A 21,945-nucleotide genomic window follows, 5' to 3' on the forward strand; every position below is an offset into this window, starting at 1 on the left:
TGAAATAAAATGTGAAGATAAGATTAGAGAAAAAAGAATGAAAAGGAATGAACAAAGCCTCCAAGAAATATGGGACTATGTGAAAAGACCAGACCTACATTTGATTGGTGTACTTGAAAGTGATGGGGAGAATGGAACACACTTCAGGATATTATCCAGGAGAACTTCCCCAACATAGCAAGACAGGCTAACATTCAAATTCAGAAAATACAGAGAACACCACAAACATACTCTTTGAGAAGAGCAACACCAAGACACATAATCATCAGATTCACCAAGGTTGAAACAAAAGAAAAAAATGTTAAGGGCAGCCAGAGAGAAAGGTCAGGTTACCCACAAAGGGAAGCCCATCAGATTAACAGCAGATCTCTCTCTGCAGAAACCCTACAAGCTAGAAGAGAGTGGGGGCCAATATTCAACATTTTTAAAGAAAATAATTTTAACCCAGAATTTCATGTCCAGCCAAACTAAGCTTCATAAGTGAAGGAGAATAAAATCCTTTACAGGCAAGGAAATGCTGAGGTATTTTGTCTCCACCAGGCCTGCCTTACAAGAGCTCCTAAAGGAAGCATTAATTAAAATTAACTCAAGATGGATTAAAGATTTAAATGTAAGACCTAAAACCATAAAAACCCTAGAAGAAAACCTAGGTAATACCATTCAGGACATAGGCATGGGCAAAGACTTCATGACTAAAACACCAAAAGCAATGGCAACAAAAGCCAAAATTGACAAATAAGATCGAATTAAATTAAAGAGCTTCTGCACAGCAAAAGAAAGTATCATCAGAGTGAACAGGCAACCTACAGAATGGGAAAAAAATTTTGCAATCTATCCATCTGACAAAGGGCTAATATCTAGAATCTACAAGGAACTTAAAAAAATTTACAAGAAAAAAACAATTCCATCAAATATTGGGCAAAGAATATGAACAGATGCTTTTCAAAAGAAGACATTTATGTGGCCAACAAACATGAAAAAAATCTCATCATCACTGGTCATCAGAGAAATGCAAATCAAAACCACAACGAGAGGCCATCTCATGCCAGTTAGAATGGTGATCATTTAAAAGTCAGGAAACAACAGATGCTGGAGAGGATGTGGAGAAATAGGAACGCTTTTACACTGTTGGTGGGAGTGTAAATTAGTTCCACCATTGTGGAAGACAGTGTGGTGATTCCTCAAGGATCTAGAACTAGAAATACCATTTGACCCAGCAATCCCATTACTGGGTATATACCCAAAGGATTATAAATCATTCTACTATAAAGACACATGCACATATATGTTTATTGCAGCACTATTCACAATAGCAAAGACTTGGAACCAACCCAAATGCCCACAATGTTAGACTGCATAAAGAAAATGTGGCACATATCCAATACGGAATACTATGCAGCCATAAAAAAGGATGAGTTCATTTCCTTTGCAGGGACATGGATGAAGCTGGAAACCATCATTCTCAGCAAACTAACACAGGAACAGAAAACCAAACACCACATGTTCTCGCTCATAAGTGGGAGCTGAACAACGAGAACATATGGGCACAGGGAGGGAAACATCACACAACAGGGCCTGTTAGGGGGTGGGGGACAAGGGGAGGGATAGCTTAGGAGAAATACCTAATGTAGATGACGGGTTGATGGGTGCAGCAAACCACCATCACACATGTATACCTATGTAACAAACCTGCATTTTCTGCACATGTGTCCCAGAACTTAAAGTATAATAAAATAAATAAATAAATATTATTGAAATAAAATAAAACTAAAAAAAAGGAAACAGTTTTTTTCTCACTAGAAATTTTGGCCATTAATTTCCAGAGATGATCATGTTTAGCAGTTTTCTATATCTCTTTCCAGAAATGTTCTACATATATACAAGTGTTTCTCTATTATAAATATCATAAGCACACACATACACATATAAGTTAGTCATTAAATAGTGGGAAACTTTTATATAATACATTAGATAACATAAAACTATTTGTAATTTGTAATTTTTGGATTAATTTATGTTATACTTTTACTATAATCAATATATAAACATGTACCACGTTGGAATGTAATAAACTATATTCATTTAATTGATATATAAAATTCTTACTTTCATTTATTTGAAATCGCACTTCTTCAAGCGTAGTTGAAATTGGTCAAGTTTGTGGTCATGTAAAAAGCAAGAGGAGGAGTAAATATAATATGCACAGGTGTTACAAACCCAAAGCGGTAAACCAGGAGTCAAATCCAATCCAGGTAGGTCCAGAGCACGTGCTCTCTATACACCACCTCGTTGCTGATGAGCACAAGACACAGGATCATGGAAGGGATATCTGTGATCTCAGGTCTAGGGAACTGTCAGTTACCAGACAGTAACGCTCCATGAAGAAAAGGGCTATGTCAATCTTGCTCATTTCTAAATCCCCAGTGCTGAATAGATGAATGATTACAGACCTAAAAAATGCTGCCCTAAATGAAATAAAACTATGAGGCAGGGTCTGGAATTCTCAGAACACACAGTACAATATTCAGTATCCAAATGTTGCCTGTGGTGAGCTATATTTCACTGACTTATTCATGTTCATAAACAAATATTTATAGAGCATTTTACATGTGCAAGGCACTACACTGGACACCAGGGACAAATGGATAAATTAAACATGGTTCTTGATCTGAAGAGGTTCACAAAGTAGTAATGAAGAAAGATTTTTGAACAAATAATTATAATAAAAAGACAACCATTATTTATAGCAAAAATGTATTTAGTCTATAAGGAAATCATGTTCTGCTGGTATTTAACTAGAAGGAGAATACATTATAGAAAATTTTGCTTGACAGAAATATTTTATTTAATGTTTATTTAATGAAGCAAGAAGTATAGATCATATGGCTTCCATCTCAAGGTCTAAGACCACTAGTCCGTTTTTTGCCAACCTGTCTGTATCTTGGCCATGAGGAAAGGTAAAAGGGGGAAAGGTAAAAGGGGAAGTGATAGTCTCATCCTGTCTTCTTGGGGAAGTGGCCTAGAAGTTGCACACATCACTTTCATTTGCAGCTCACTGCTTAAAGCTATTCATATGGCCATTTACAGCTACATGGAAGGCTAGGAAATACAGCCATCAGAAAGGTGGCCATGCGCCCTGCTAATCTCAAGAGTTCTGTTACCAAAAAAGAAGGGGCGAATAAATATTGAGGGACAATGAGTAATTCCTGCTACAACCCATTTCTGAAATAATTAAGCAGTTAACATGTATATTCAAACCTATATACCTTTGAATTAAGACTGCAACCTCTCCCTCTCTATCAGGAAGAAACAAAATTATGTAATTCATCCTGACAATATTGTTCTGCACATATTAATGCTGGGGTTAGAAGTAACTACAAACTTTTCAACATAGAAGGACCATTAAATCTGAGAGCTGTTGAAGAAATAGGAAGGGGGAGATTTATAGGGCTAAATTTTCAAAGGTGATAGAATAATAGTGGAGCCATCTTGATCCTCTTTCTCTGATGTCTTAGAGAAAAACAACTAGGATCCCTGCAGGCAGTTGTGTGGACTGTGCACTGAACAACTCTGGGAGATGTCATTCCCATCATAACCACCATAAGAAATGATTTTCTAGTAGTGAAAGTTCTTGAGGGAGGGGTGCCCTTTCCCAAATTGTATAAAGGTACTCTTTGGACAAGCTGCAAGTGGTACCGCAGTCCCATGCCCTTTAACACTGCTGAAGGGCAGAAGGGGTGGGTTGTGGCACTGTTTCAGGCCCTTGATTATTCTTTTAAAAATATTCCTGAAAGTATTGAAGTGAGTGGGCTTTGATGTTCTCCATGAACAAAAAACTCAGAACATAAGCACATGAAAAGATGCTCAAGATCATTAGTCAGTAGGGAAATGCAAATCAAAACCACAGTGAGATACCACTTCACATCCGCTAAGATGGCTATAATCAGAATGATCAACAATAATAAGTGTAGGCAAGGATATGGAGAAATTGGAAACCTCATAGATTACTGGTGGGAATGCAAAATGGTATACAGCCAAGAGAAATGAAAACATATGTCCACATAAAAACTTGTACAGGAATGTTCATAGCAACATTATTCATAAACACCAAAAAGTGGAAACAACCCAAATGTCTATCAACCAATGAATGAATAAATAAAATGTGATATAACCATAACAAAATTCATACAATGGAATATTATTCAGCCATAAAAGGGGATGAAGTACTGATACATGCTGCAATGTGGCTGAACCTTGAAAATATTATGCTAAGTGAAAGAAGCCAGTCACAAAACACCACATATTATATGCTTTTATTTATGTGAAATGTCCAGAATGGGTGAATCTACACAAACAGAAAGTAGAATAGTGATTGCCTAAGGATGGGGGACTGAGGATGGAGGGAAGAGGGTTGGAGGGAAATTGAGAGTGACTGCTACTGGGTACAGAGGCTTCTTTTTTGGGGTAATTAAAATGTTCTAAAATTGACTATAGTGACTAAAAGAGCCATAGAACTGTATATTTTAAGTGGACGAATTGTATGGCATGTGAAATATATCTTAACAAGCATTTTTTAAAAGGTAAAAAAACAAATAAAATGAACTCAGAGCAAAGACAGGGAAAGTTTTTAACCCTCCCATTGAAGGCAGAGGGTTAGAAGAGGTAAGACAATTAGTGTTTTCCCTAGGAGTTTCAGTCCTCCATTCTTCATCCTAGCAGGAACCACAGAATCAGGGCAAATAACTATCTAGATCTTCAAGCTGCCAACTATTAGAGGGGGAGAAATAGGCTTCCTAAAGCATAAATGACACACTAGTGGGTAAAAACACTTTATAATCGTTATTTTTTACTAAATAACCTTACACGCAATGCCACATTTCATCTAAAACATATCCTCAACAGGGACGATGCATTAGTTTGTTTTCATGCTGCTGATAAAGACATACCCAAGACTGGGCAATTTATAAAAGAAAGAGGTTTAATTGTATCACAGTTGCACGTGTCTGGGGAGGCCTCAGAATCATGGCAGAAGGCAAGGAGGAGCAAGTCATGTCTTACATGGATGGCAGCAGGCAAAAAAAGGTTGTGCAGGGAAACTCCTGTATTTAAAACCATCAGATCTCTTATTCACTGCCACGAGAACAGCACGGGAAAGACTTGTGTCCATGATTCAATTATCTCAAACCAGGTCCCTCCCACAATATGTGGGAATTATAGGAGCTACAAGATGAGATTTGTGTGGGGACACAGCCAAACCTTATCAAATGATACCACTCCCAAAGGGGTAAAATGTATTCTTAGGGGCAAAATAAAAACAAAAACCTTTTCCTCTTTTTATGTATGAAGCCCAGATATGCACATATTACATAAATAGATGTACAGTACATCTATGGTTTTAAATTTTCATGGAAAGGGTAATTTGGGGAAAAATGCCCAAAAAGGAAGCTTGAGGTCCATGGTTTTCACATACACTAGACAAACACTCTTCCTGCTGTGTTAAACTATTATAAGATGAAAATATTTGGCTCTTTCATTCTTTTGGAAATGCTCCTGGTAACCAAAGGTCCCAGATTTTCTGTATAAAATATGGGCTCTTGCTGTCTAACCATGTGTCACTTATGAAATCATCTACTATCTTAGACTGAGAATTTATGTCTTGAAACTAAAAGGCACAACCTACTACAGAACTAAAAAAGAGACAAAAAAATATGTACCTATGCATTAGTCCTTTTCAAATCTTTCCTCTCATGCCCATGCCTACCCCTAAAATACAATCTTTGGCATAAAAAGGAGAAAAGTGATTTTCCCCTTTCACTTTATCTACCACTCTCATCCCCACCCTCCCCTCCACTGCCCCACCATCACCCTTCCCCACTCCAGACATGAGAAGACTTGCAGGCCAGGCCCTGTCTGAAGTTATTATGCAGATGATATTGTCATCTGAACCCACAGCCTCTCCTTTTTTCTCTTCTCTATCCCTTTCTCCATAATATGTATCTTTCTTTTCACTGCCTTCCCCTATCTTAATTGGGCTAGTCTACCTCATTTCAAAACTGAAAAGGATCTAATTTTCATTTTCAACTGAACACGACACAGAGTGCACACTCACAGACAAATGCCTTTTCCATTAACTGTGGAATAAAAAGCTTTGACTCCTAAGCAAATAAACTTCAGCCATCAAAGAGAGGATGCAGGTGATATCTGCTTCAGTTCTTAGGGGTGGAGGAAAGCAGATGAGACAGATTAGAAGATGGGGCCTGTCTTCTGACTCCCTGTGTCCTTGGAGCCCTCCTTTCCCTCCTGCCAGGAAGTTACTCCCAGCTGCAGCTGCATCCATTGTCTTCGGTTTGCCTGGGAATTAATGGGTATAGCAGTGGCATGGTCTTGTTGCTGCTGTGGCCCTGGGACAAGGAGCACGTACTGCCTGTATGGAGGGCCACACAATTCACTTACTACCTGCCCTCCCCACCTAGCTCAAAACTGTTCCAACACTCCCTGGTGCTGGGAACCCGGGGCCACCTTCCCTGATCTCACTCCTAATTTCAGGACCACCAATTCTGGTTTGGGTCTCACTCTTCCCTCCGTATCAGTTGAGGTGTTGTCAGCCAGCTGTCTACTTGTGCCCCAGGCAAGCAATTCACCTGAACAGGGGCATACTTGTCTGGGTCCTGGAGCCTTAGTAAGTGCAATCAACATAATTACCCACAACCCAAAGCATCTTTTTTTAGGCATCAGAAATATTTTCTTTAGTTTCAGTTTTCAATTAAGTGCTTTCATGTTTTTAGTCAAATATTGGCCCTTGTAATCTATTCATTGCTTTTCCCAGTGGAATTCAGATGCTCTTTACAAAGCTGATTTTCTTTTCTTTTCTTTTGAGACAGAGTCTTGCTCTGTCACCCAGGCTGGAGTGCAGTGGCACAATCTCAGCTCACTGCACCCTCTGCCTCCTGGGTTCAAGTGATTCTCCAGCCTCAGCCTCCTGAGTAGCTGGAACAAGAGGCGTGCACCACCATGCCCGGCTAATTTTTGTATTTTTAGTAGAAACAGAGTTTCACCATGTTAGCCAGGCTGGTCTCGAACTTTTGACTTCAAGTGATCTGCCCGCCTCAGCCTCAAAAAGTGCTGGGATTACAGGCATGAGCCACTGCACCCGGCTCCAAAGTTAATTTTCAATGGTAAACATTTAAATGAAAATAAGAAACTTCTTTTGAGAGATGTCTATTCCTGTCCTTTGCCCACTTTTCCATGGAATTATTTTTTTGTTTTGCAATTGAGTTATTTGAGTTCCTTGTATATTCTGGATATTAGTCACTTGATGGATAAATAGTTTGCAAATATTTTCTCCCATTCAACAGGTTGTCTCTTCACTCTGTTGATTGTTTCTTTTGCTGTGCAGAAGCTTTTTGGTTTAATACAGTCCCATTTATCTATTTTTCTTTTGAATAAATATATGAAAAACTGCTCAGCCTCACTAATCATCAGGAAAATGTATATCAAAACCAAAATGAGATCTTATCTTATCCCAGTTAGAATGGCTATTATTAAAAAGACAAAAAATAACAGATACTGGCAAGGATTTGGAGAAAAGGGAACTTTTACACACTGGTTATGGGGATGTAAATTAGTATAGCCATCATGGAAAACAGTATGGAGATTTCTCAAAAGACTAAAAATAGGACTACCATAAAATTCAGCAATCCTACCTCGGGGTATATATCCAAAGGAAGGGAAAGCAGTATATCAAAGGGATGCCTGCACCCCCATGTTTATTGCAGCACTATTCACAATAAAAAAGATACAGGGTCAAGCTAAGTGTCCATTAGTGATAAATAGATAAAGAAAATGTGGCGTATATGCACAACGGAATACTATTTGGCCATAAAAAAGAATAAAATCCTGTCATTTGCAGCAACATGTTTGGAACTGGAGGTCAGTATGTTAAATGAAACAAATCAAACACAGGAAGACAAACATTGCATCTTCTCACTCATATGCTGGAGCTAAAAAGTTGATCTCATGGAGGTAGAGAGAGTAGAATGATGGTTATCAGAGGCTGGGAAGGGTGTTTGAGGGGAAGTGAAGAGAGGTTGTTTAACGGGTACAAACATACAGTTAGACAAAAGTGTTACCGGTGCAGGGGTGTCCAGGTTCTTGGCATCTTTAACAAAGAATTGGACAAAATGCACAAAGCAAGGAAAGAATGAAGCAACAAAAGCAGAGATTTTTTGAAAATGAAAGTACACTCCACAGTGTGGGAACAGGCCAGAGCATAGGGGTTCCAGTGCCTGTTACAGAATTTTTGAGGGTTTAAATTCCCTCTAGAGGTTTACATTGGTTACTTGGTGTACACCCTATGTAAATGAAGAGGATGAAGTAAAGTTACGAAGTCATTTACTGGGCATATGCCCTATGGAGAGGATTTTCCCTGTCATAGCTGAAGTGTGAATTGGCCTTATGTTCCCTGCCTCCAGAGCCTATTTTCCTCCCTCAGAAGGAATAAGTTCTAATATTCGAAAGCAGAGTAGGGTGACTACAGTTAACAACCATAAATTTTATATTTCAAAATAGCTAGAAGAGAGGACTGGAAATGCTCCCAACGCAGACATGATCAATGCTTGAGGTGATGGATACTCTAAATGTCCTGACTTGATTACTATGCATGTAACAAAATATCACATGTACCCCATTAATTTGTACAACTATTATGTGTCAATAAAAATATTTTAAAATGGGAAACTACCTTTTTACATGTAATAATCTGAACTCTTACTGCAGAGCTATCTTATCCAACAGCTCTGAAGTATAAGGAAAGCAAAAAGGAATTTAGAAACTTTCCCCCAAAACACCTTTTTAAGTTTTATTTTACTCAGTTATATCCTTTAAATGAAATTATCCCAGGGTGTAAAATATTAAGTAAAATATAGAGGCAATTTGGAGCAAGAAAATAGGACCAACTTGCACGTGGTACTATGCAATTTTTTATGACCCACTTCCAGACATTTTTAATGTGACATAAAATAAATTCTGCTCTCACAACTTCCCATCCTCCCTCCAGTCTTGAAGCATAGCTGGTGGGCTTCCAGAAAGAGAGCTCTGTTCTAATCAGTTGGCTGAGCATCTCATCTTCTAATCCACAGCTTCCACACTTTCATCACAGCGTAACCAGCTTCCCTCCTTAGTCTCTCCTCTCAAGCGATCTTCTACATGGCAAGTATGTATTGTGTGCCTAGTATGTGCCAGGCTCCACCGATATATACCATTGCTCTTCATTTAACCCATATGAGAATGTTTCCTATCTTTAAACTCTTATTTTGTTTTTTTAAAGAATAAAATCCACAATGACTGGTAATTCTTGTTTGTTATAGTTTGACAGTGATGACGATCCTCTCTACATTGAAATCTTTGGGTAGGTCTCCACATCACCCAGATGTCTGCCCCTAACCCTGACCACCTAGGATTCTGGCTGGTGGTTGTCGTACCTGGGCCTGAATGTAGACTCTAGAGGTGATGAAACCTAAAGGTGAGGAGGAAGCATGTGACGTGGAAACGATCAATGTTACATTAGGGTCCCCAGCGCTGTTTGTAAAAAGACTTCAGTGGTCTAGCCTGAGAATCTACATTGCCCTTACAAAGAGTCTATCAAACAGGATGTTCCAAACAAAAATAATTTCCTCCTGTCTTCTTTTTTTTAAGCCATGTATCATTTGTAAGTTCAGAACTGTTTTTATGTAAGTACTGGTATATTTGGTGAAATAGTCCCCTTACTTTGTAGCCATCCTTTTACAAAAAAGCTCACTTAATCCATTTGTACATCTAGGTCATTTTCAACCTGAATAACTGGATATCAATTTTTCTCAAACAGTTTTGACAAAATGACATAGCTTTTTATAAGAGTTCCCTTTTTTCCTTTTTAAAAATGTAACTAGATATAGATTTATCACTGGTATAAAACATACAAATCTAACAATAGCCATTATTTGTTTTGGGTTATACATCATAACTGTACATAAAATTTCTAACATATGGCTGGGTGCAGTGGCTCACACCTGTAATCTCAGCACTTTGGGAGGCCGAGGCAGGTGGATTGCTTGAGCTCAGCAGTTCAAGACCAGCCTGGGCAACATGGCAAAACCCTGTCTCTACCAAAAATACAAAAAATTAGCCGGGTGTTGTGGGTGCATGCCTGTGGTCCCAGCTACTTGGGAGGCTGCAGCGGGAGGATCACTGGAGCCTGAGAGGCAGGAGTTGCAGTGAGCCGTGATCATGCCACTGCGCTCCAGCCTGGGCAACAGAGTGAGATCCCCTTTCAAGAAAAAAAAAAAATCTAAGTTTTTTTTTTTTTTTTTTTTTGCTGCATGCAGTAATATTCTTCTCTCTTTATACTAAGGATGCTCTTAGTCTAGCTGGAAATCACTGGTTTCACCAAGAGGATTATCCGAATGATGAGAACGGGGGCTTCCAACTTGCTATCAGCAGAATGGGAGGGAAAGCGCCTCTGACCAAGGAGACCTCAGTGATCTGTACATGCCTCCAGTTACACAACAGACAGATCAGTCTGAAACGATGACAGGAGGCAAAGCATGGCACCTGTTATACATTGCAACCATTTCTAACTTTGTATTGCTGAAAAGGTCTGAGCTGCCTGAAGCAGTGTTTGTGTTTTCTTCTGCTGTAAAAAAATGTACTCACCCTAAGGAGTAGAGGCGGCACTGCTTGTTGCGGATTTGATGAGCTAAATTGAACCTGTCATCAAGACACACTGACCAGGGCTTGTGTGTCGGACTAGAGTCAGTAGCCAGGCTGTCTGTATTCATGTGATTGCATGCAATCTGTAAAGATTGGAAATCAATGTGAATAATTTGAAATGTTGGATGATAAATAGCAGGTAGGGACTTATTGCTTCCCCATCCCTGAAAACCATAATAGGAAAGTTATAATCTCCTCCACTGCTAACTACTCCCCTCCCCAGGGAACCACAAGACTGCTATAAAGTGTTTGGAGGAATTTCAATTGCCAGATAATAAGTAATCTCATGGAGACTATATGCAGGTTTGGCGAAAAGTTAAGAGCTGCTGTAGCCATGTGCACAGGGTGTGCAGGAGAGAACAAATCAGGAGCAAAAGGTGGGAGGAGCGGTGTTGTCAGGAAGGCTTTGTAGAGGGGTGCTAGTCCTGGAGGATGAACCGAGAGGCTTGGACCAACAAGGGCACTCCAGATACAGAGAACAGTGCTCACCATGCATCCAGACACAGAGAACAGTGCTCACCATGCATAGACGTCTTCGTTACCCCTAGAGTCCCTACTATAAGATGTGAGGCACAATCATAGGCATATATCTCAGAAGCATACTCCCAAGATTAGCTATCCCTTATTTCAGGCAGATAAAGTGGGGCCACTAAGGTCCAGAATGATGGCAGGTGTTATCCAAGGTAAATAGCTGATCATGGGTCAAGTGAAATTAATAGGCAGTCCCTGCTGATAAGGCAGTGTTCTTTGTGATACACTGCTCTAATGCGCTTCCTCCTGGGGGAGAAGGGCAACAGTCCCAGGCAGGAGGCTCTTCCTGAGCTAACAGAAGCACTTTTCTTAACTCATCCATCAAAATTAGATAAGAAAACCAAAGGGAATGTGTGTGTAAGTCAAGCAGAAGCAAGTCTCTAATTTCAACTGCACACAAAGAAAATATACTTCATAAGGGATTCTGACTTGTGTTTGAGGCTAGTACATTTCGCACAGCTGAGGCTGTTGAAACCAAAGAAAATAAGGAAAATAAGTTCTGTGGCCAAGATATTTACCTTACTGAGCAACAGTATTTTCCCCCAATCCCTTAAAACTCTCATAGTCATCATGATGCTCCATGAATGCAGCAGCTTTTGCTGTCACAGCATAGACCACAGACTGCTCCAGATGCAAAGAATGTTTTGAGATTCATTGCTTTCATCCATTGGAAAACATTAACAGCAAGGAATTTTCTTCCTAAGAAGATATTCTAGGGCCGGGCATGGTGGCTCATGCCTATAATCCCAACACTTTGGGAGGCCGAGGCAGGAAGATCACTTGAGCCCAGGAGCTCGAGACCAGTCTGGGCAACATGGCAAAACTTCATCTCTACAAAAAATACAAACATTAGCTGAGCATGGTGGCATGCGCCTGTAGTCCCAGCTATGCAGGGGGGTTGATTAATTGAGCCTGGAAGGTTGAGGCTGCAGTGAGCTATGATTGTGCCTCTGCACTCCAGCCTGGGCAACAGAGCAAGACCAGACCCTGTCTCAAAAAAATAAAAAAAAAAAAAAGAAAAGAAAGAAAAGAAACAAAAAAGATATTCTAGGCTTGCCTAATCCTTTAACTGATTTTCCAAAATTGTAATCTAAGAAGAGCATATTAGGTGGAGCCTATTCGACTAACATGGCATCTGCATTACTCTTGCTATCCCCTCCGGCTGGCCTGGCAAAATCATCCTGCACTATTTATCAGTGAATGTTAGTCTTCTGCTAGGATTTGGACATCTCAGAGGAAAGCTGAAAAAGTGAAACCCCTATATATCTTTTCCTTGAATCCAGTATTTTTCTACTTCTCTGTCTCCAACAACTGTTTAAAGGACAAAATAATCAGAGAAAATGGAATTGAATCTTTTCTCAAGCAACAGCTACAGAATACATTTATTAACTGGGTGCGTCAACATGTTAATTTGATAATTCATCTCCTACTATTCTCCCACAGACAAATGAAAATTATGTCTCTGCCTGCCCACCTCCTATTCTCCACCCACTCACCTAAGGGAAGAGAAGTTGCTAATCTAGTTAGTCAGAACTCATTGTGTTCATTGGACCCTGTTCTGCTAGTGGACAAATTACTGTGCCTTAAACACGGGCACCTTCCTGAGCTCCACCTCCAGTGGGAAACTATTTAGTCCAGGGCAGCTGTGTGTGCCCCCAAAGCATGCCTGGTCCTTATAAGCCTGAGCCATCTGCTTCGGGGAAGTCTCCTGGGATATTTTTATTAAAGTGGTATGATGATCCCCATTTGCTATTGTTCTTTGTGTACATGTCTCCCTAAACATCTCTATAATGACAGATGAAGATGTGATGTTTGCAGGTCCTTGCTCATCATTCCCTCCTAATGCCATCCAAACCTAGCTCTAACCTTTCCCACAAACATGCGGTCAGCCTACATCAGAATCACCTAGGAGGTACTTAAAATGCAGATTCCTGGGCCTCCCTCCAGATCTACAAACTCAGAATCTTTGAGGCTGATACCTGAGAACATGCATTTTAATAAGCTCCCCCAGGTGATTTTTATGCAGATGGCCTTTTGAGTTTACTGGAGGCCTTTTGTAAAGCCCCAGTGAAAGGTTCCAGCCTAGTCACATCTCTGCCTCAGAAAATTAAAAGAGGCTACACTTGGGCCAGAGCTTTAAACTGAAAACATCAGCCCCTCTGACCCCCACCCCTAACAATGGGCTGAAGGGGTTAGCACTGACAGTTAGCCAGAGGCCTCCAAAAGTCAGGTAGGCATTGAAGATCCGGAGTGAGGGCTTTCAGGTCCAGCTGCTCCTCCTTTGCTAAAGTTAGGAACTAGGGTTTTATTTTATTAAAGATGACACTTTGTCTACTTTAAGCATTTCTTCTTATTCTACAGATTTCATCTTGGACAGATATATCTCTATTGAAGAGACATTCTTTTTCATTCACTCTCCCTGATAATGTCCTCTCTTCCTTTCTTAGCTCAGAAATAAAACACAAGGGCCGGGCGTGGTGGCTCACGCCTGTAATCCCAGCACTTTGGGAGGCCGAGGCAGGTGGATTACACAAGGTCAGGAGTTTGAGACCAGCCTGGCCAGCATGGTGAAACCCCATCTTTACTAAAAAAAATACAAAAGTTAGCCAGACATACTGGCATGCGCCTGTAATCCCAGCTACTAGGGAGGCTGAGGCAGGAGAATTGCTTGAAACTAGGAGGCGGAGGTTGCAGTGAGCCGAGATTGTGCCACTGCACTTCAGCCTGGGCAACAGAGCAAGACTCCACCTTAAAAAAAAAAGAAAGAAAGAAAGAAAGAAAGAAAGAAAGAAAGAAAGAAAGAAAGAAAGAAAATAAAACACAAGAATTATTCAATTTTAACCATTTATTAAACATCTCATTGATAGACATTAGCTTTTGTAAACAACTGAAAGTCCTCCATAAACTTCTGCTTCTAAAAAGTAATTATTGATTTTTCAAACTTTCTAGTTAAGATTTATGGCCAGGGCTTCAATAAACTCTCTTGTAAGCAAAATAAATGAGGGCAGTAACTTCTAGCTAAGTTCCAACTCAACTAATTGTGTTCTCTGTCTCTCTTTAATTCCCCTTGTAATTTTAGCCAAATAAAGCAAATTAGGCCTAGACAAAGGAAAAAATATTTTGTGAAGTGTTTTTTAATTATTTAACTTAAAGGGATCTAATTTATTTTCATTTGATTTTGTATCCCAAAAGCTTGAATGGTATTTCTGCCAACCCATAAGTAGAATCTGGCAAAGGGAACCCTTAAAATTTTGGAACTTAAGAATCACTTTGATGATCTGCGTGTTTACAGAACGATCAACTCTATGCTGTATGTTTATACAGTACCACTATTTTTGAAAGACTTGAAGGCAGAGTTGTATGCTTATTGTTTTTATCCGTGTGTGTGTGTGTGTGTGTGTAGCAGTAAATACAACAGATACTATTGTTGTAAAGTTATACTCTGAATATCCAGAGCATGGGTTCTTATTCTTAGGTTATTCTTACAAATTGATAGATGGGTAGATAACTAGGTAGAGAGGTAGAGATGGATAGATAGATAGATAGATAGATAGATAGATAGATAGATAGATGATAGACAGAAAAACAGGCTTTAAAACATATTTTATTTTTTCTTTTTAAAAACAGCCACGGTTGCTTAGATTAATTTTATACTGCAAGGCATGTTTCCTGGAGGCATATGGTTTGGGGGTTGCCATGAAAAGCTGAATCTGGAGACTTCCCTTAGAACAGAGCACTGTATTTTTGATTTAACTATTTCTTGTTAGCAGCAGACAGTGTACCATGGACTGCAGAACTCTGTCGTGTATCATGGTCTTTCACATTGAAAAAAAAAACAATAGTACCTAATTAAACTGAACTTGATGTTCCGCGCACTCTACCCAAACACCATATCCCCTGGGATTTCATTTAAAAATGCATGGCCCCAACCATGCCTCCAGGACCACAACGCACAAGTCTAGGGGTGCCACGCCCATTGCTGTCTCATGCCATGCTGTCCTATGCCCTATGCCTCTGCTCCCGGGCTCCCCCGGCCTAGGAAGCTTTCCCCACCCATCTGTCTGCCCCCTGTTAGAGAACACCCAACTCTCTTGCACCCTAGCTATTTAGCAGTGTGGAGGGGTGTTTTATTGAGGCTTAATATCCCAAGGCCCGGCACAGTGCCAGCCATAAAGCAGGTGTTCAACAAATACCCTCTGGATTGAGGAATGAATACATCAATGATGCACATACCAAATGCTGGCCTTGCTGTACAAGCTTGAGCACAGATTTGAGGGAAGTATATTTCTTAATGTTAAAAAGCAGCATAAGAGGATGGGGGTGGAATTTGCATTAGTACCTTCAGAGCTTTTATTTTTTTCCTTGCCCATTATGACTCACTTCTGCTAACTAAAATTTTTAGGTAACAGTGACTCTAATATTCTGCCAATTTTGTAGGCTTTCATTGTCAAGATGAGTTCTAAACGAGGCATAAGCCACAAAAGAACCATAAAGCTTTGCATTACATACAGAGGGGGAGGGAGCATTGGTTAGTAAAAGATTCTGATTAAGAACCATTTAGTGTCATCTCCGGTGACTCCCATCTGCTGGCCTTCTAGTAACCCAAAAGTACATGAAAGCACAGAACCTTATCTGGCTAAAATGGCCCCGCATTAAAAACTATTGTGAGGTCCGGAATTTTACATCATCCTTTCTGGAGGACAAAAATCCTTTTAGTGAGCTTCAACAACAAATTCTCTATTATTGCTCATCAAGCTGCATAATAATTATACATCCAGTTATCCATCTTCACAACCAGTTGGTTAGATCCTTAAGGGCAGAGACTATATCCTCAGGGCCAGAACAGTTCCTGGCACCTTGTAGGCGCTCAAAAATACTTGGTTAATAACCATTCTATACTACTCTGTGCACCGTACAAGCTCACAGAACTGGGAGAGACCTTAGAAATAATTTTGATACCATCTCTTCCATTTCAGGATCAGAACAAGGAGAGCCAGAGAAGCAAAGTGAAGTACCCAGGTTTACAAGATCAGACTACAGAGGATGCTTTAAAAAAAAAATTTGGTCAGGCACAGTGGCTCACACCTGTAATCCCAGCACTTTGGGAGGCTGAGGTGGGTGGATCTCCTGAGATCAGGAGTTCAAGACCAGCCTGGCCAACATGATGAAACCCTGTCTCTACTAAAAATACAAAAATTAGTCGGGCGTGGTGACAGGTTCCTGTAATCCCAGCTACTTGGGAGGCTGAGGCAGGAGAACCACCTAAACCCGGGAGGCAGAGGTTGTAGTGAGCTGAGATTGTGCCACTGAACTCCAGCCTGGGTAATAGAGGGAGACTCTGTCTCTAAAAAAAAAGAAAAGAAAAGAAAAAAAAAATTTTCTCCTCTCAGCCCATAGTTTCTGGGAAAGATCCAAGAGAGATCTAAAAATGACCATTTCATGCCTCAATAGCTTCTTCTAAGCAAACATGCCTTTTATAAGTTATGGAACATTAACATGAAATACATATAGAATGGAATTTGGTAGCTTGCGTTACATAAATTTATTTTGGCAAGTGAAGCCCATAGTTCTCAAATCCAATTCATAAAATTAAAGCCTCTTATTTTCTTCTGGAGCCTTTAAGGGCTTTTGAAAATCACAGTTAAGAGGTCCAGATTCTTATCGTTCATGTAAAATCAAACTACAAAACTAAAATTTCAGTATTTTAATTAAATCTGCCTAAGTCCATCAAATTAATTTGCAGCAGCAAAATAAGATAAAATCATGAGAAGCACAAGGACTAATTCAACAGCCCATCACTCATGATTAATTCAACCAGCTTTTACGTCCATGTTTGGGTGACAAATACTAAAATTCCTACGATTGTCTCACTGCATTATATGATAAATGAGACTTTCTTTTACCCCTAAACTAACTAACCTCCTAAAGATCTAGAAATATATTCTCTCCTACGGAGGAAAAATGCTTTGCTGCCAGAGAGGCTGGGGAGGAGAACAGGGACGTCAAGAGTGGGCTTGAGGGAGATTCTAAAAATCCAGGATCACCCCTGCAGCACCAGCTCCACTGTGCAGCTTCCTGAGTGAGCTCACAGGCAGTCTGAGCTCCTACTTTGCTAGCACCTCTCAGTTCAGGGCTAAATTTCCCTTGGGCCTTGATTTCCTTTTCTGTCTCTCTTTCCCCCTGGGATCAGGCAACTTGAGAATGGAACCTCCTGATTAACATGTCAAGAGCCATAGACTCTTCTTAATGCACAGTCTCTTTGCCTGCTCGGGGCACTGGCTCAGCCTGGAGCTGGGCAGGAGCTGCCACAATGTGTTAAGTCACTAATAAAGGCCTGTGCTCAGTAATGATTTAAAGTGCTCTGAGATAGAGAGCCTTTGGATTCATTAACTCCTCAGCACACTGCCTGCAAAGCCTCCTCTACTCTCTTGCCTAGCGCATCCCTGGCTGCCAAGCATCTGTGACAGAAGAGTGGAAAGGCAAGTTCCTCCAAATACAAAATGGTGCTTGAACCTCTAGATGATGGTTTTGTTTTGTGACATACTCAACTGCCTACTCACGGGGACCAATCTGTCATTTCAAATGGTTTTCCAAAGCAATTTTCTAAAGTGGATCTTTAAAACACTTTGGGATGAATCATTTAAACATTTCAGGTTGGTGACACTCTTGAAGAAAGGAACGTGCCCTAGCAAATGGAAGGCATCTTATCTGCCTCCAAGTGAGTGGATGAGTTTAAGCAACAATGCCTCTGACCCCATCAAGTCCTCATCAGGAGTCGCTGAGAACCTCCCCACCACCCTCTTTCAAAAGAGGCAATCAGGATCTTTCACATTCTTCTCTAACTCGTTTGAGCCTGAAACACAACCTGGGTGGTGCTGATATATCTCAGGAACCTCCAGGCTTCTTCATCCAGGGACTGAGCAGAGCCTGCCCAAGGCTGGAGATCTATATGCCACCGGGAACCCTGCAAGAGACAGAAACCATAGGTTGTGTGTAAGGAAGGAGGAACTGGGTGGGAGGAGAAGGACACAGTATCAGAGAGGAAGCAAGGCTGCTTTGGCTGTCAGCAAAACACACACATGTGCACACAGGCAGCAGGGGGCTCTTTGCGAGTTGCTGTCATTAAAGCCACATCAGTCACAGGGAGACAAATGAGGCCTGAGACAGCCCAGCTCCCAGGTTAAGCCGGAGAATGCAAAGGCCCCGGGACTGTCTGACTCTGCATGTATGATCAAAGGCAAACTCCACTTGACCCCATTGGGCTCTCCCTTAACTGCAGCTTATTTTATATGAGGCTGTGCTCCACTGGGAAAAGAAACTCCCTTATCAACGACAGCCTCCCAAAGCTTACAGCTTCAAGAATATGTGCCTCTCTAAACAAAGCACCATAATGCTGGGGGCTCGTCTTTGTTCTGGGAATTTATTTATCTTCCTCAGTGCAGGGAGATGGGGCCACGGCCCTTGGCTGCTGGGACCCTGCACAGGCAGAGCGAGGACCCCAGAACTGTCATCACCAGGGCTGGGGAGGGTGGCTTTCTAACACTGTGAGGCAGCCACCACCTGTTAGCAGAGGTTACAAGGTGCTCCCATGAACAGAGTGGTTAAGGATGACCCGCTCAGCCCCCTTTTGCAGGAAGGATGGGTGGATGAAGGGTTGGGGGAATGCAGTGGTCTGGAAGAAGCAAAAATGGGAGCCCCTCCAGTAAAAAGGGGGCACTAGTCAGGAAATCCTTATTAGAGCTCAAAACTCCCTACCTATAGTTGTCAGCACCGGTAGACCTCCAGGAGGTTCGCTGCAATTCCCAGGGGTGGGAGAGCTCAAGCAGGGTGGGGAAGGGCTGGGGGAAGGGAGAGCTCCAGCAGCTGGCAGGGTCAATGTCTAGTGCCAGGAAAGGCTTTGGGTGTCATAGCATAGGTTTCCTGCAGTGTAGTGAGAATGGACCCCTAAACCCCTTTTTATGGTGAGGAAGTAGGCAGGGGAGGGTTCTGGGGGCAAGATAAAGGGATCATTCACATATACACAGTGTTCTCCAGTCAGGTACTGTGGTGGGAACTGTCTGCACCCAGAAAAGAAACATCTAGACAGGCCAGCCATAAGATGCTTTAGTACAAATGTGGTTTGTTGCCCCTAGATGGGGTGGCCTAAGTGACTCGGGGTTACATAGAAAACAGGGAAGTAGTGGGGAACAAGGTTAGTCTATGTGAAGCCAGACCATCTGGGTTTGGGGAAGAGGAATACATTCTCACATGGGGATCTGAGATCAATGCGAGCGCTTTGGAAGTGATCAAGGGTTATTCAGTTTCGGCATTATTAGACACACACCATTGCAGAATCCCTGTAGAGCCCACAGTCTCACATCCCCACAGCCTGTACTGCCCTTGTGGGGGCTAAGCCCCACGCAGTCCCTCTAGATTGAAGGAGGCCTCCCTGGTTTCCCGCAGGCTGCCTCTTTTTTCAGGAACCCACAGGGCAGGGCCAGCTGTATGGGCATTCAACCTGTGCAGTCTTAGGAGGCCATGCTCAGTTTAATGCACTGCTGATGCTGTCTCGAAATTCTTAGTAATTTTATTATTTTTTATTACTGCTCCTTGCAGAGCATGGCTAACTCACAGGCAGTGTGCCTAGAGTCAGTCAAAATTCTTAATAATTTTTGAACAAGAGGCCCTGCATTTCATTTTATACTGGGCCCACGAATCATGTAGCCAGTCTTCCCTGAGGGACACCTTCTGGAAGAAGAGCCTTTTCTTATAGCTCTTCTTGTTCTGTGCAGGCTGAGCAGGCAGAGACTCTAGTAAGAGAGCTGGAGAACATTAAGTCATACATCTTCCCAGTTAATGCCTCCCACACCCTCATTTCTTTTTTCCTTCTCTGAATTCGATGTTGATTACCATTTGGTCAAACAATATTTATTGAGCCTTAGCCACTCTGTGCCAGGCACTGGTAAATACAGATATGACTAAAACCCAGGTTCTCCCAAGAGGCACTCATGGTCAGGTGGGGAAGATAGATATGTACAAAATCACTTCGATAGTAAAATGCTAAAATATTCCGGAGAGTCTTCTCTTTAGGAAATTATTCGATTCTGAAATCATAAATTATCAACACATTTAAACACAAATGCCTCCAGTCCTGCTTGGTCACACTGACAGAGTGAGTGCTTCCCAGGTTGCTGCAGCAGCCAGCACAGCAACATCATGTCCCAGGAGCACTCAGCTAGGCCCAGGGTTCAAAACCTCCCACTTCACTGTCATGGACCACTCACAAGGGCCCCGAGCATCTGGCCCAGGAGTCCCTGGATGAAAATGATGAAGTTCACATGTCATGGTTTTCCTCAAAATCAGGAGTTGGCAAATCTTTTCTATAATGGGTCAAATAGCCAACGTTTTAGACTTTGCAGGCCACATAGTTTCTGTTGCAACTCCTTGCCTCCTGTTGTAGCTCAAAAGCAGCCATAGACAGTAAGTAAACAAATGGTTATGGCTGTCTTCCAATAAAGCTCCATTTACACAAACAGGCAGCAGGCTGGATTGGGCCTGCAAGCTGTAGTTTGCTGACTCCTGCTCCAGCTGATTCTAATTCAGAGGTAGGCTGGCCTAGAAGAGGGGGTTTACTGAAATAATGCAAGGGAGACAGACTATGATGTTGTTGGGGCTCAGAATATGATTCCCCAAAGTCTTGTGCTTTGGCATGGTATGAACTTTAAAGTGTTGTAGGACTTTCTCCTTAGTTCAGGTAAAATGGGGTCTTTGTCAGATGACGATGAGAGACTGGGCTCACAGACACCTTGAAGGGTGAGAAAAATGGAATTTACTGGGCAAAAAGGAAAAAAAGGGAAACAGGGACTCTCAGCAAAGCAAAAGTTCTTCTAGCTGGCTTCCTGCCTCATAGATTGAATCCCAGTTTCCACTCCAGAAGAGGAGAGGCCAGGCTCCTCCCCACTGCAAACGGTGCAAACTTCCCGGGGGCTCTGGCCCATTGTGCATTCCTCCCAGTGTGCAGGCTGGTCAGTTTCTCTGGGATCCCCTTTATACTTGGCTGTCTCAAAATGACATTGGATGGGCCTCAAAGGCAAGTTCTCTCTGATCTTCTGTGGCCCTCCTGTCTCTCACTCCTCTTTCTTCCCCAAAGTGAGTTCTAGAAACCAGAATTCCTCTTCTGCAAGGCAGGTGAGAGAAACTGGAGACCCTCTTCCCCAAAGTAAGCCATAAAATCTACAAAGGTCACTCTCTCCCTTCTTGGGGAATACCTTTGTTCCAGAGAGATCTTGCCCCATACCCAGGAGGAAGAAACGCTACACAGAGAGACCAAGAGGAAGCTGAACAGACAGGCCTTGCTGGGGCTCCCCGCTCAGTCTATTACCATTAGATCAGACCCTTTTGTCCAATCACACTTCCATGTAGCTGTCCATCTTCATGGAACCTAAGCATTAAAATAGATCATTTTCCCTGTATCTCTAGGTCTTCATTTCTGAAGGCTTCTATGTCATGTAAAACTTTGATTAAATAAATTTGTTATGCTTTTCTCTTGTTCACCTGTCTTTTGTTAAAAGTGTTGGCCGTATGCTTATGATGAGTGAGGAAAGGTATTACACCTAGATGATAACCAATGTTGTCATCTGGGTGACTTGGGCAATCAGTCAGGGTCCCAGCAGGATCCAGTGGGCTCAT

General features: G+C 41.6%; 1 protein-coding gene across 5 annotated transcripts in view; it reads right to left on the reverse strand.

Moving 5' to 3' along the window:
- The window catches only part of METTL24 (methyltransferase like 24), a 173,710-nt gene that overhangs the window by 118,470 nt on the left and 33,295 nt on the right, over window positions 1–21,945 (reverse strand). For all 5 annotated transcript variants that reach the window (XM_055261175.2, XM_055261165.2, XM_055261183.2 and 2 more), the window contains 2 exons: window positions 18,143–18,241; window positions 10,690–10,829 (listed from right to left, as the gene is read on the reverse strand). In XM_055261175.2, the coding sequence (XP_055117150.2) occupies window positions 10,690–10,829; window positions 18,143–18,241 (239 nt within the window). The remainder of the gene's footprint in view (window positions 1–10,689; window positions 10,830–18,142; window positions 18,242–21,945) is intronic.

Source organism: Symphalangus syndactylus, chromosome 2 (assembly GCF_028878055.3).
Source record: "Symphalangus syndactylus isolate Jambi chromosome 2, NHGRI_mSymSyn1-v2.1_pri, whole genome shotgun sequence".
Classification (NCBI taxonomy): domain Eukaryota; kingdom Metazoa; phylum Chordata; class Mammalia; order Primates; family Hylobatidae; genus Symphalangus; species Symphalangus syndactylus.